Source organism: Gallinula chloropus (assembly GCF_964237585.1).
Source record: "Gallinula chloropus genome assembly, chromosome: 1".
NCBI classification, from domain to species: Eukaryota; Metazoa; Chordata; class Aves; order Gruiformes; family Rallidae; genus Gallinula; species Gallinula chloropus.
Window position 1 is genome coordinate 185,917,076 of NC_140085.1, and position 12,478 is coordinate 185,929,553.

Here is a 12,478-nt window from a genome sequence, read left to right on the forward strand (position 1 = left end):
TCAGGTTGTTTGGGTTTTATTAAGTAATGCAAATTAATTAAAGTAAAAAAAAGAAATTAAGAAGAAAAGAAAATCTTGAAAGACACGTGACTACTGAGTGCAATTAAAAAGCAGTTCTGTACCCTCAGTGGGCACTAGTACTAACTAGCCCCTACCAAGTCAGGCACAGGACACATCCAGCCCAGTTGCCCATCTCTGCTGCTGAGCCAGTACCAGTTTCAGAAGTGTGTATGGGAATCCTGCTGTGGTACAAAAGGGGTCATTCATTCCCCTACACGAGGGCTCCACATTAAATCAGGAATTCACTGCGGTGCTGAAGCATGAGCATTGCTGTCTCTGTTCTTTCAGTAGCAGTGTAACACAGCCCAGTAAGCCCATGTGCGCCCAGTCTTCTTTCTGACCCATGCAAATTAATGTCAGGTAACTAATGACTGCAGTAATTGATCAACCCTGCAAGCACAATGTTTTTCAGTTTATCCCCCACAGGATAATGACACTGTTGTAGAATGGATCAGGGAGAGAAGTTCCTGCTCTCTCTTCATCAGTATCAGGGACAATAAACACAACAACCAGTAAAGTCACTGCATTTTTTTTGTTAAAATACCCCCATCTACACATAGTTCTTCACGAAGATACCCCAGTCAGCAAAACAGATAGCAGGAGAAGCGCTCTGTGATGTTCATGTGCTGTTCCAGTGCACAAGCTTTGCAAGAAGCATTCAGGAAGGAGCCAAATGTCAGTCACGCAGGCAGCATGTGAGGAGCAGAGCAGTTGTTCAGAAGAGGCACAGGTCATGCTGATTCATGAAGTCCTGCAGATAAGCACAGGCTTGCCGGTGCAGGGTGGTGCGGCAATCCTTGCTTTCTGGAACTTTCTCTACCCAGGTTTGTGCATCAAGGAAGTATTGCATCCTGAGTGCAAGTGGGACAGGTAAAGGAGGTGAGACATTACTGCTGACCTACAGCAACTGGAAAGTGTAAACTTTCTAGGGCCGTATCCCTCCACCAAAGCATCTCTGAAATCTGGAGGAGTTATACTAGCCAAGAAACCTGGTTTCACCACCACATTAACAACTTTGAATAAAGTTTAGGAAGAGTCAGTGCCAAGGTGGGACAAACCTGGTGGAACTTGTGTTTTGAGTGACATCGGGTAAGCTTGGCCTCAGTTTCTATTGGAGCTTTTTGGAGTGGCACAAAAAGCCCCAGTAAACACCAATGGGACACAGTGAAGGGGCATTTAGATTCAACAGAGCACCTCATAATGTTTCCTAATTTTCTATGGTGACAGGCTATGTAGCTTCTGGCACTTCATGACTGGAATGGAGAAGACTTTAGAGGTTATACCACTGCTTGGAGTCTTTGGTCTTTAGCAGGCATCTGTTGAAGCAGGCACCCTGACTGAAGCACTTTATATGGTGTCATATAAAGATGGAGGGAGGGGATCTTTTAGGTTTTTAGGAAGTAGTGCTTACAATTTTACTGAGAAGGTCTCCCTCCTAGAAGCTTTCAAAGGTACTACCTTTCTCCAGTTCTGCACAGGGAAATCATAAACATTTAAGACAGCTCCCTCACTGAATACTTAATAGCTGGACCAAATTCCTAATCAGATAAATTCACCTGAGAAATGAGAAGATAAATTCTCAACAAGAAATAAGAATGACATATTTGCACACAGGAGGTAAAAGAAATTTTGAGAGCAGCTTTTAGCCGCAGTCCCAACCATTTCTTTTGCAGAGGCAGCAGATGTGTAAGGCCTTTGCAGTAGATGGAACAGTGTAGTGTTCCCTGTTTTCCTTTTCTAGTTGTGGGTTTTTACCCCAGTGGAGCAAGGACCAAATTTTGATTCTGAAAAGTGTGGGAACCAGGTTCTGCACAGATGCAAGAGCCAATAGATTTGGGTTGCTCAGCTCTTTCCCACAGTTTGCCTTTTAATAATGCCAGAAGAGACAGTTTTTAATAAGTTTGGCCCTCCTTTTTCTTTCTGGAGGAATTCTAATAGTTTGAGTAACCTCTGGATTCATGGTCCGTGATAGCAGCCACCACTGCTCAGAAACAATTGCACTTACCTGTTGTGGCAATCAACTGTGTGTCCATCTTTCCCCATCAGGAGGTACCGTTTGCCAACGACAATGTTGAACTTGCATGTGGAGCGTGTTAGGAACTGTCGGTGTGCACCCACTTGGACGCTTTCATCAGCAGCTGTGGCACAAGAAGAGAAAACACCATGAGCTTTCCTAATAAAGAGTAGAACCGTAGCCTGCAGGACACAGGTCATTAATTCCACTGCTAAGCCAGGGTAATATTTCACTTGAGGGTTGTGGCTTGACATGGGAGTAACTGACCATATATTTCCTTTAACATTACTCAAAGTAGTGTTAAAAAGTAAGCCATTTCTATCTTAGCTGCTTGTCCTGGCCTCCTTGATAATTACTGAAGGGGCTGTGCTGCTACAGAGAACTTTCAGGTTTTATGGAGTTTGTTTAAATCTTAGAGATGGAAAGAAAAGGCAAAGGAAAAATGAAACATGCTATCTTACATTTCAGATTGCTCTAGTTCATAGTGGTCTTAAAAGCCAGCAAACTAAATTCAAACGTCTAAAGGCTCAACAATACAGCAGGAAGTATTAAAAACTCACTCTCCTTAGTGCACCTGACCTGAACTTCACTCATGTAGCCTTTATGCTATTTCCTCTGAAGCTGATAGGGCACGATCTGCACCTTGAGTACTGTGTTCAGTTTTGGGCCCCTCACTACAAGACAGACATTGAGGTCCTAGAGCGTGTTCAGAGAAGGGCAACAAGGCTGATGAAGGGGCTGGAGAGCAAACCTTATGAGGAGTGGCTGAGGGAACTGGGGTTGTTTAGCCTGGAGAAGAGGATGCTGAGGGGAGACCTTATCACTGCCTACAATTACCTGAAAGGAGGCTGTAGTGAGGTGGGGGTTGGTCTCTTTGCCCAAATGACAGGTGATAGGACAAGGGGGAATGGCCTCAAGCTGCACCAGGGCAGGTTCAGATTAGACATTAGTAAAAAGTTCTTCACCAAAAGGGTTATTGGCCTCTCAGACTGCCCAGAGAGGCGTTTGAGTCATCATCCCTGGATATATTTAAAGAATGAGTAGACAAGGTGCTTAGGGATATGGTTTAGTAGTGGACAGGTACAGTTGGACTCAATGATCTAAAAAGTCTTTTCCAATCCAGTGATTCTATGATTCTATGTGCTTGGTGATCTCCACGTTAAAAGAACTTTGAAGATTCTGGCCAAGAGGATTATTCATTCAAGAGCTGCACCACCTGGTGTGGAAATGGGCAGCCAAGAAGGGTTTTCAGGTACTCAGGTCAGCCTAACAAATGTCTTGAGGATACTGCATTGTTTGACTGGAACATCAGTTTTACATTTGGAAAAAAAAAAAATTGAAAATAACAGCAATATTGTAATTTCTTACTCTCTAACTGTCATGCACAACTGTGATGGCAAAATCAACATCAAAACAGCTTAAATTACAGGTAAAATACCACAGAAAAAAAGTTGTGCAGACTCTGCTTTCTAAAGTATTATATTACCACTACGGAAAGTCTAGTATTCAAAATAAAATCTTAGGAGAAAAAAAAACCCTAAAGTAGCAGTAGTGTTCTTGTTAGAACACTAACAAGATTTCAGAAAATTTGATGTTGAGCACTAATCTGTGAAACCTAGCTAAGAATCTTATCTAGTTCCTTGTTAAAACTTGCATTAATTTTACATACAGTACTTACAGGACAAAGAAAAGTCAATCTTCAGTACCATATGCTGGTTTACATCTGCATTCTTCCAAAGACTAGTACAGTATTACAGGTATTCTCATATAATCCATGACCTTTGTAATGCTCCTATGCTACACACTGAACTGAATTTTGATTTAGTTCAAGGAATGCAAAGATGGATGGGAATTACTTGAGAAAATGATGATGTTATGCTTCAGGTTCATCTCACTTAAATTACCACGGTGTTTCTCGGTTCATATACTTCCCAAATGGCTTAACACAGTTCAGACGCTGGGGATCATAAGTACATGAGCTATTACTATAACAGGTTATCATGTCATTTCCAATTAAAAAAAAATTAAATTGAAATATAATATTCTAAAATATCCAAGCACAATTTAATGGAACCAATTACTTGACGTTTTAGAGTCTATAATGTGGGAGGGAGGGGGGAAGATTCTGTGCTATTTTGCATGGGCCATACTGTTCCCCTAAAGGACTCATAGCACAATGAACTGTAGCCATCCAAAACACATGCACTATTTCTATTAATTAGGAAAGTAATCTGAGGAGTGCACATCAGCAAAATTCTCTTTTGCTGATTCCCAAACGCAAATAAGTGTTTCCATCTGTTTTCTGACCCAAGCCTTTATTGCAAGGATTGATACTGAAATAATGCTAGGGGTCCAGGGTATTCAGGGGGTCCTACTAATTCAAATCTATCCTTGATGATGGCAACAGAGACCAATCTCACTCAAAACAGCCACAGAAAATAACAACCTTACACCAGTCATAAGCTGCATTTTTTTCATCATCATGGCTTCATGCCTCTTTCCAGCCTTTCCCAAGCCTGCTGAAACAGTCTTCATAGCCTACTGGTGCTCATGAACTGCATCATACAGCACAAGCCAAAGGGGATATTAAAAGGATCTGGGAATGGGAAAAGTCATCTCTTCATTTCAACTTCATATTCAAAGGACGTTTCTTTCAGCTGTCAAGTAACAAAATCTTTCCAATGCTTCCCTGCAAGTTGTGCGTACAAATGCGTTGGGACCCAGAGCTCTAAATCCTTGTAGATCCTATAGGTTTTCTGGAGGGATTAATGGCACTTTCCATCACAGTACTGTAATCTCCCATGGTCATGGTTTGATCACTAAGTACATCATCATTTCCCTGCATATGGGAAGCCCTGGGTATGACAGATGCTGTCTCTGGATTCACAAAACATGAACCTGATTTTCTGACAGAAACTGAATATTTGGCAGGATTTTCTGACAGGAACTGAGAATATGGTACATCACAAGTTGTGTACCATAAAATAGGGGGTGACATTGCTAGTCCCCTGGGTAAAGATCAAGGGAGTAAGTTAATTTTTCTGTTCCAGACAGTGAAGACTTCAGGATCTTTGAAGTTGCTTTTTAAAGGCAATCTCTGGCTCCCAGACTCAAAACTGACAACCACGTGATACCACAGCAGCTGAAGTTTGAGATGTCATCTGACAGCCTCTCCAGAAATTACTTTGAAGAGTACCATTGTTCACTGATGCTGCTGATAAAATTCATGTGGGGCCAGCTGGGATGGCAGGCCTGCAATAGGGCATTGACTGTGAGCAGAAATAGAAAAGCTTCTTTGTTGTTGTCACAATTATTAACTTGAAGTTCTAGAAGTTTTCCTGTCTTCACTGGCTTCAGGCAAGTCACTGAGGACAACTCTTTGCCTGTTCTGCAAGGGTTGGAAGTACTTAATAACTGAGCAACAAGCACTTCAAATCTGCATCTAGTATTAGAACAGAGGTTGGTAGATATGCCTACAGTAGAAAAAGAAATGGATCAATAGCAGCCTATAAAGCGAACTAGTTGATGCAGAAGACCTGGTATCCACCCTGTGGATACTTTTGGATGTTTTATCTTAGACAAGCTTCAGTTTGGAGCCATGGACTGAATGCAGCTGAAATGTGTCTTCTGAATCACTTTCATCTGAAAAGAAGGAAAGTCATGTGCTCTGGGATTGCTGCACAATGTGAATCAGAGGAACCTATCCCTGAGCTGAACAGTGAGGTAGCTGCACCAGGTGAGCCTTGCAAGAAATCAGTCTTCTTGCAAGGCTAATGTAGAAGGATATCTGACCTTTCTTTCTCCAGCAAGGTAGTCAACTGTATGGAGCCAAACATTTTCATACTTACTTGCTTTAAGAACTCTGTGGATTTTGGCCTCATAGTAATCAAAAACATTCTTCTGTGTCTTATTGAGGACAGCTACCTCATACACTGCAACAGAAAACAACTGTGTGAGGCCAGATGGAAACACAAAATTGCATCTAAAAACTGAAAAATACATATGCTTTAACCATCTGTCTGTGCAGAGGCCAGTGTGCCATCTATTCACAAAACACGGGGATTTAAAAGACAACAGGATAGTAATCCTACATACCTAATATGCTTTTAGAAAGTCAAGTACTAATCAACAACGTCCAGATTTGTAATCTTTTTGTGTATTTTTTTTTAAAGAAGCTCCTTTATGATTAGGTCTTCACCTTTTTCCCTGTCTAACTTACCAAAACTGCTGAACCAGTTTTCCTTTAGTACTTCTTCCACCTCTCCACCCAAAGAAGGTACCAGAAGGGCAAATTGACAAAGGAGAAAAATTGTCTAGCTCTGCAGAACGAGCTGCTGAGCTATGGCATGCTGTGCAAAGACTGGTCTGTATCTCCATCCTGTAACATTAGGGATGTAGGGCATGGTGGTGCTCACACCATGGGTCTTTTCTTAACTGTATAATGTAATGTTGCCCATGCTCCCTTCCTCCAGCATTCCACTGCATCTTTCTGAGGCCTTTAATTTCCCTCTCACACCTCTGATGACTGTGATAGCACACAGCTTCATTTCATCTCCTCAGCCTCCAAAACAGATATGGAAGTCCTACTAACTTCAGAAAAGATCTAGGCATATGAAGGTACAAATTTATCCTTATTAGAAAGAACTATGTTTGAACTAAGTGGAGAGTTTTCTTTCATGCCTTACCATAATCGGCCGTAGGGTGGTAGCAGGCAAAACTAGAGCGTGTGTTTTGTACTACATTTTTGCTGAAAGTTGATTTTTGTCTTGGGCAGGGACCTAGAATGAAGAGAATAAATGATACATCTGTCTCTGTAGGCATGGATATTTAGACAGACCCATGTGCAGAACCTTGCACTTGGTTGTGGTTAACTTCATGTGGCTTGCACAGGCCCATCTGTGAAGGCTGTCAAGGTCCCTCTGGATGGCTTCCCTTCATCCCTTCTCTCCAGCATGTTGACTTTACCACACATTGGTAAACTTGCTTAGAGTGTGTTCAATCCCACTATCCATGTTGCCAATAAATATGTTAAACAGCACTGGTCCCAATACTGACCTCTGAGGAACACCACTCATCACTGGTCTACAACGGGACATGGAGACATTGATTACAACTCTCTAAGTGCGACCATCCAGCCAATTCCCTCTACACTGAGTGGTCCATCCATCAAATCCATGTCTCTCCAATTTAGAGGATATCATCTGGCACAGTGTAAAATCTTTGCACAAATCCAGGTAGATGACAACAGTTGCTCTTCCTTTATATAACAATGCTGCAACTCTATTGACAAAGGCCACCAAATCCCTCAGGAATGATTCACCCTTAGTGAAGCCATGTTGGTGGTCACCAATCACCTCCTTATTTACCACATGGTTGAGCACAGTTTCCAGGAGGATCTGCCCCATGAACTTGCTGGGTATAGAGGTGAGACTGACTGACCTGTAGTTGCCCGAGTCTTCCTTTTTTCCCTTTTGAAAAATGAGGGTTATGTTTCCCCTTTTCCAGTCAGTGGGAATTTCACCAGACTGCCATGACTTCTCTCAAATATGATGGAGAATGGCTTATCAAATTTATCAGCTACTTCCCTCAGAGACCATGGATGAATCTCATGGACTTGTGCATCTTCAGGTTTACACATACTCATTCAGTCAACATCATGACAGAAAATAAAATAAAATGACAGAACAATTTTCTTAGAGGTGTGGTGGAGGGATTTACATACATATACACTGCATTCAACTATCAAATCAATCCTGGATATCTTAAAAATATACTTGTCAATTTGGTACCAAACATACTAGAGGATGCTTTACGTCTTGTGTAAGATTTAGGATAACAGTAATGATCCTTTCTTGGCTTAACAATGATTTACATCAACACATTTAGTTATTGGTTACCTTCTGCACACTGGCAAACACTGCTTTGGCACACCTTTGAAAGCATGGCGCTGTGTTTGGGAGCACTGTAGAATACGCTGCACTTTCTGTCTGCGGAGAAGAGACAAAATGGATTGTCTTGGAAAGCTCAGGTGGAAAAGCAGAAACTGCATTTGCAGCCTACCTTTTCCCTGGTCCAGCAAAGTCAGAGCACTATGGAGTTAGGTGGGCATCAGCAGTGCACAAAGACCTATAGACTCGGCACGTAGAGTACAGGGATTACCTTGCCTTTCAGAAAGGCAACAGACTGGGTTGTTACTTTTGAGGTTTTCTTTGGGGGCAAATGTGGGGGTATTCTGTTGTTCAGTTTGGGGGGGTGTTATTTATTTTTTGTGTTTTTGAGGGTTTTTTTTTTTTAAAGTTGTAGTCTCCCAAAGCATTGTTTGACCATAGAGCTACAGTGAGCATGGCACTGCTTCAGAAGAAAGAGATAGGTTCACCAAGGTTACTGGACTGGTCTAATCTGTCTTGGATCCCTCAGCCCCAGGCAGAGTAGATACTGGTTACCTAACTCTGGCAAATGGTGATGATTTGCCCCTAACCTTCTTTGAATGGGGAATGAGATTGGTTCCTGCAGCAAACTCAGTACATGAGATAAACCTCTAAGGTTGCCTGTCTTACATGCATAGAAAGACATCATGACCGTGGTGATGTGGGTAGAACATGCTTAAAAGCACCATGACAAACAGGAACTCAGGAAAGTTGATGTAAAAACCCATGAGTGTAAAATGTGTATTTTCAGTCCATTTGCAATAACAGACCCTTCCTGAGAGGATCTCTATTTAGATGATCTTAAACCATGGGAGTAGAAGACAGTATTTGAGGCAGGTTATTTAAACACTTGATAAAATTACATGGTGTCACACACCATAGAAAAACAACCTTTCTGTAAACCAAAGTTTGTTCTTGAGGGTCCCTCATTCAATTGGTTATGCACTATTTTTTCTGTGTCCTTACCAGGGTTGTAAAAATCATAAAGGATGGCATTTGCTGGTTGAACTAAGCCCATGGGATTGATTTGATTTGCCCCAAATGATATACATTCTGGCTCTGGTCCACTTGTGATCTGGAAGAAAAAGGAGCAATAGTTATGATGTGTAATTAACTCTTTCTCCCCAGTCAATTCCTTATTCAGCCAGCACTAGCTGTTAGCCCTTGTTTCTGATGACACAGGTGAGTTAATCCTGATGGCTGCAGCCTCAACTTGAAGGAATTTCCTTCCATGATTCTTTTGGGAGATTTCGTGGATGAGCTAAGACTGGTAAAGATGGTTTTGTGACATGTGTATAACTTCATCTCTGCCTAAAATGGTCTGATCCAAACTCATGTTGTCACTACTTTGGAGTTGAGTTTTGAGCCTTTACCTAAAGCCACCTCTCCCAGGAGTAATGGGTGTAATGTATGTTCACAGCCTAACTTGTACTGGTGATCGCCAGCATCTACACTTTTCCTACTAAAATGCTAAGGTCAGGGACAGCTTTTGGCCCATATTAACTGCACAAGTTGTCTAGGACAGTCATAGCAGAAATAACTTTTACATTTTTAAATTTTTCTGTTGTCTTATATTTAAAAATAAATAAAAATCATTGTCCTGCGTGTGCTTTCTACAGCCCCTGCTTTGGCTGTGGAGGTGAAACCACTCAAGTCAGTGCAAGGTGCAGTCATTATCCAAAATATAGGGGAATATACTAGAGATTTTGATATTTGCATACGTTTGTCACTATAGGGATCGTGATCCAGAAATACTGAACTTCACATCCAAGGTGACCATGTGGAATTTACAGGACAACCTTGGACAAAAAAGCACCTTTTCTGGCTAGAAAGGATTTCCCTTTGTTTTGTGGGAGCCAAAGCCCAATTCTGAAACATGGACTATATCTCCAGGAACATAGAAAGGCAGAGGATGAAGGTGTATGTTTCCCTTCATCTCCTCCTCCAACCTCTTTCAACTGAGCTATTCAATACTAATAATATATGACAAAAGTCACAGGAAGGCAACAGAGTGTGACAAACAATAATGATAAGATTTAAAAAGTCTATATATGCTAGCTGAAATGGTTGGAAAATCATTGTGTTTCCTTACCTCACCAAAGTAGAGCAAAACCTTTCCTCCCTTGTACTCGTAGTGCTGAATGTACTGGTCTGAAGACATAACCAACTGCAGGAAAAGAAAGAAATTAGAACAAAATCCTAGCATAAAACATCTTTGCTAGCACCCTCTATGTTCTGGTTTGCTTTGTGCAGCTGCTTGATTTATTCTGCCCTCTTTCTTCCTTCCTAAGAGCATGAGCTTGGGCAAACCTCCCCCAACCAAGCAGGCTCCAGAACCTGAAAGATTTCAAAAGAAAAATTTTCTATAGAAAAGGCTATTGAATATTGCACAGGAAAGTCTGTTTCTAACCTGATCGAGATCCTTTGTGTCAGGCTCCAATCCACTCAGCAGAGAGAGATCAACCATGGACATTTTTGGTGTGTTGGAACCTGTGGACCTTTATAAGGGAGACCATCAGCAGAGAACTTATGCACTAAAGAGACTGCTTGCTTTGAAGAGTTTGGCTTTTCAGGTTTGCTAGTGGTTTAGCAAAACATTCTGCTCCATTCTGCTACTACAATCAATCTAGGTTGATTGTAGTTTGAAAATTAGCTGCCTACCTTATTGAGTGTAATGAGGCAAAATTAGTCATCTAAATTAGTCAAATGGTGACCTAAAACCCAGGTGTCTTGCCTGAGTTTGTTATCTAGACTTTCTTTATAGGCAGAAACTATCACACCTTCAAAGAACAGTTCATCCCACCATAAAGCACTGTGGAAGATAGGGAAGGTAAACAGCACTGACAAAGTTTCTATTTTCTGTTAAGGAATGAGTTTATCTCAATTTTTCATGGACAAAGGCAAATTTACATCATCTGCAAAGGCAAAACACCTCACCACTCTAAGAATATATATATTGGACTTCCAATCTTTCCTAACTCCACCTTCTCAAAAAACAGGTAGTAGTGTCATTGTTGAAAATTTAGGTTGTTCGGCACACAAATAGGGTACCTTGCTACAAGATTTTCTACATACACTTAGCAGTAAGTTTTGGCACCCTCCTTTTCCCCCATAAGGACTGTGCCATGGTGCAGGGAAGACATATGGTGATGCAGTCAGTGCCTTTACTTTTTCTTCTGTGTCTTAACTGCAACAATGCAAGCTGCTTGTTATTGTTTCAGCCTCACAGTCACACTCAAAAATGTCCTGCAGAACAGTGGATCTGGTAGTTGATAAATGTTAAATAGATATTAATTGAGAACCCCACACAATATGTTTAACTAGGGAGGGGAAAACTTGGGAATTATGGTCACTCCAATCCTTACCTGCCATTGTTCATTCACTGTCTGGGAGGTGGGATAAAAGCCACTGCCTCTGAGGCTTTGTCAAAACTCAGTGGAAATACTAAATTCTACTGGGGATCAGCACCTGCTTCTGCTCCCTTGTACCCCTCTAGAAGTGGAGCTGAGGACAGCCTCTGCTTTGTGTTTCTGCGACCCTTGTGAGACTGTGAAAGGGAGGGAAAGCGGATCTTTCAACATTATTCTGCACAGGTTGATCAACATTATTCTGCACAGGTTGATTTCTCTCCCACTAGCTCTGCCCTAGCCTACTTCTTGATTACCACAAGAAAATATCTCTTCTGCATCCTCTCCTCTCTCAAATAGTAGTAGACATCTTTTCTTTTTTATGAGGTCAGAATATGACAATGAAAGAAGTAACAGCACCTCTCCAGAAAGCAATGGAACTACATAAATGTGTTATTACTGTATTTCAATTGTATCTACTTTATTTAATGAAAGACTTTTAAATGATTAACCAGGCAGGAATTTTAGAGCCTCCCCAGATTTTGATGGGGCAGAATTTGTAATGGACATTTGAGGTCTATATAAACCATCTAAACCTAATTTATCATGTGGAAACCTTTTCTCCTGCCATAGGAAGGAGGATGCAGACTCACCAGGTATGCATACTCACAGATGATGAATAAGGTTGGATGGGTAGGATGAGGGTGACCGAGAAGGAATAAAAACAAATTAATTCGTTTCATAATGAAGAGCTGATCTTGCAGACCTACCTGACACAGACTTTGTACTGCAGTGGTTCTGATTTACTGGGAGACGACACATCCCTTTTCATTCTGCTGCGGATATCAAACCACTCTATTTCAGACAGTGGCTTAAATTCGCTGGTTTCTGCAGCAACCAAGTCCCCATAATCATAATTTTCATCAGAGTATGCGGATTCTGGAGATGACAGACACAATAAACCATGCAGAAATTTGACTGAGGACCTGGTAGTTTTGCTTCTTTTTGTATAACAAGAAATACCTGTGGCAGTCACACCACCTCTATGGGTTTTATCAAAGTTTGCTGTACACCACTTCAGTATTTCTAATTCACTCAGAGCTATAATTTTAGGCATAACTATAGCAAGA

The 12,478-nt window shown here is 41.3% G+C and overlaps 1 protein-coding gene across 1 annotated transcript in view; it reads right to left on the reverse strand.

Annotated features, from left to right (window-relative positions):
• LOC311201787 (complement C4-like) overlaps positions 1–12,478 on the reverse strand; it is a 48,980-nt gene continuing 36,502 nt past the window's right edge. Inside the window, exons 33-41 of the mRNA XM_084276231.1 lie at positions 12,119–12,287; positions 10,412–10,499; positions 10,094–10,168; positions 8,968–9,076; positions 7,972–8,061; positions 6,760–6,852; positions 5,923–6,006; positions 2,066–2,198; positions 1–911 (exon numbers count right to left, since the gene is read on the reverse strand). Coding sequence (XP_084132357.1) covers positions 776–911; positions 2,066–2,198; positions 5,923–6,006; positions 6,760–6,852; positions 7,972–8,061; positions 8,968–9,076; positions 10,094–10,168; positions 10,412–10,499; positions 12,119–12,287 — 977 coding nt within the window. The 3' untranslated portion in view covers positions 1–775. The remainder of the gene's footprint in view (positions 912–2,065; positions 2,199–5,922; positions 6,007–6,759; positions 6,853–7,971; positions 8,062–8,967; positions 9,077–10,093; positions 10,169–10,411; positions 10,500–12,118; positions 12,288–12,478) is intronic.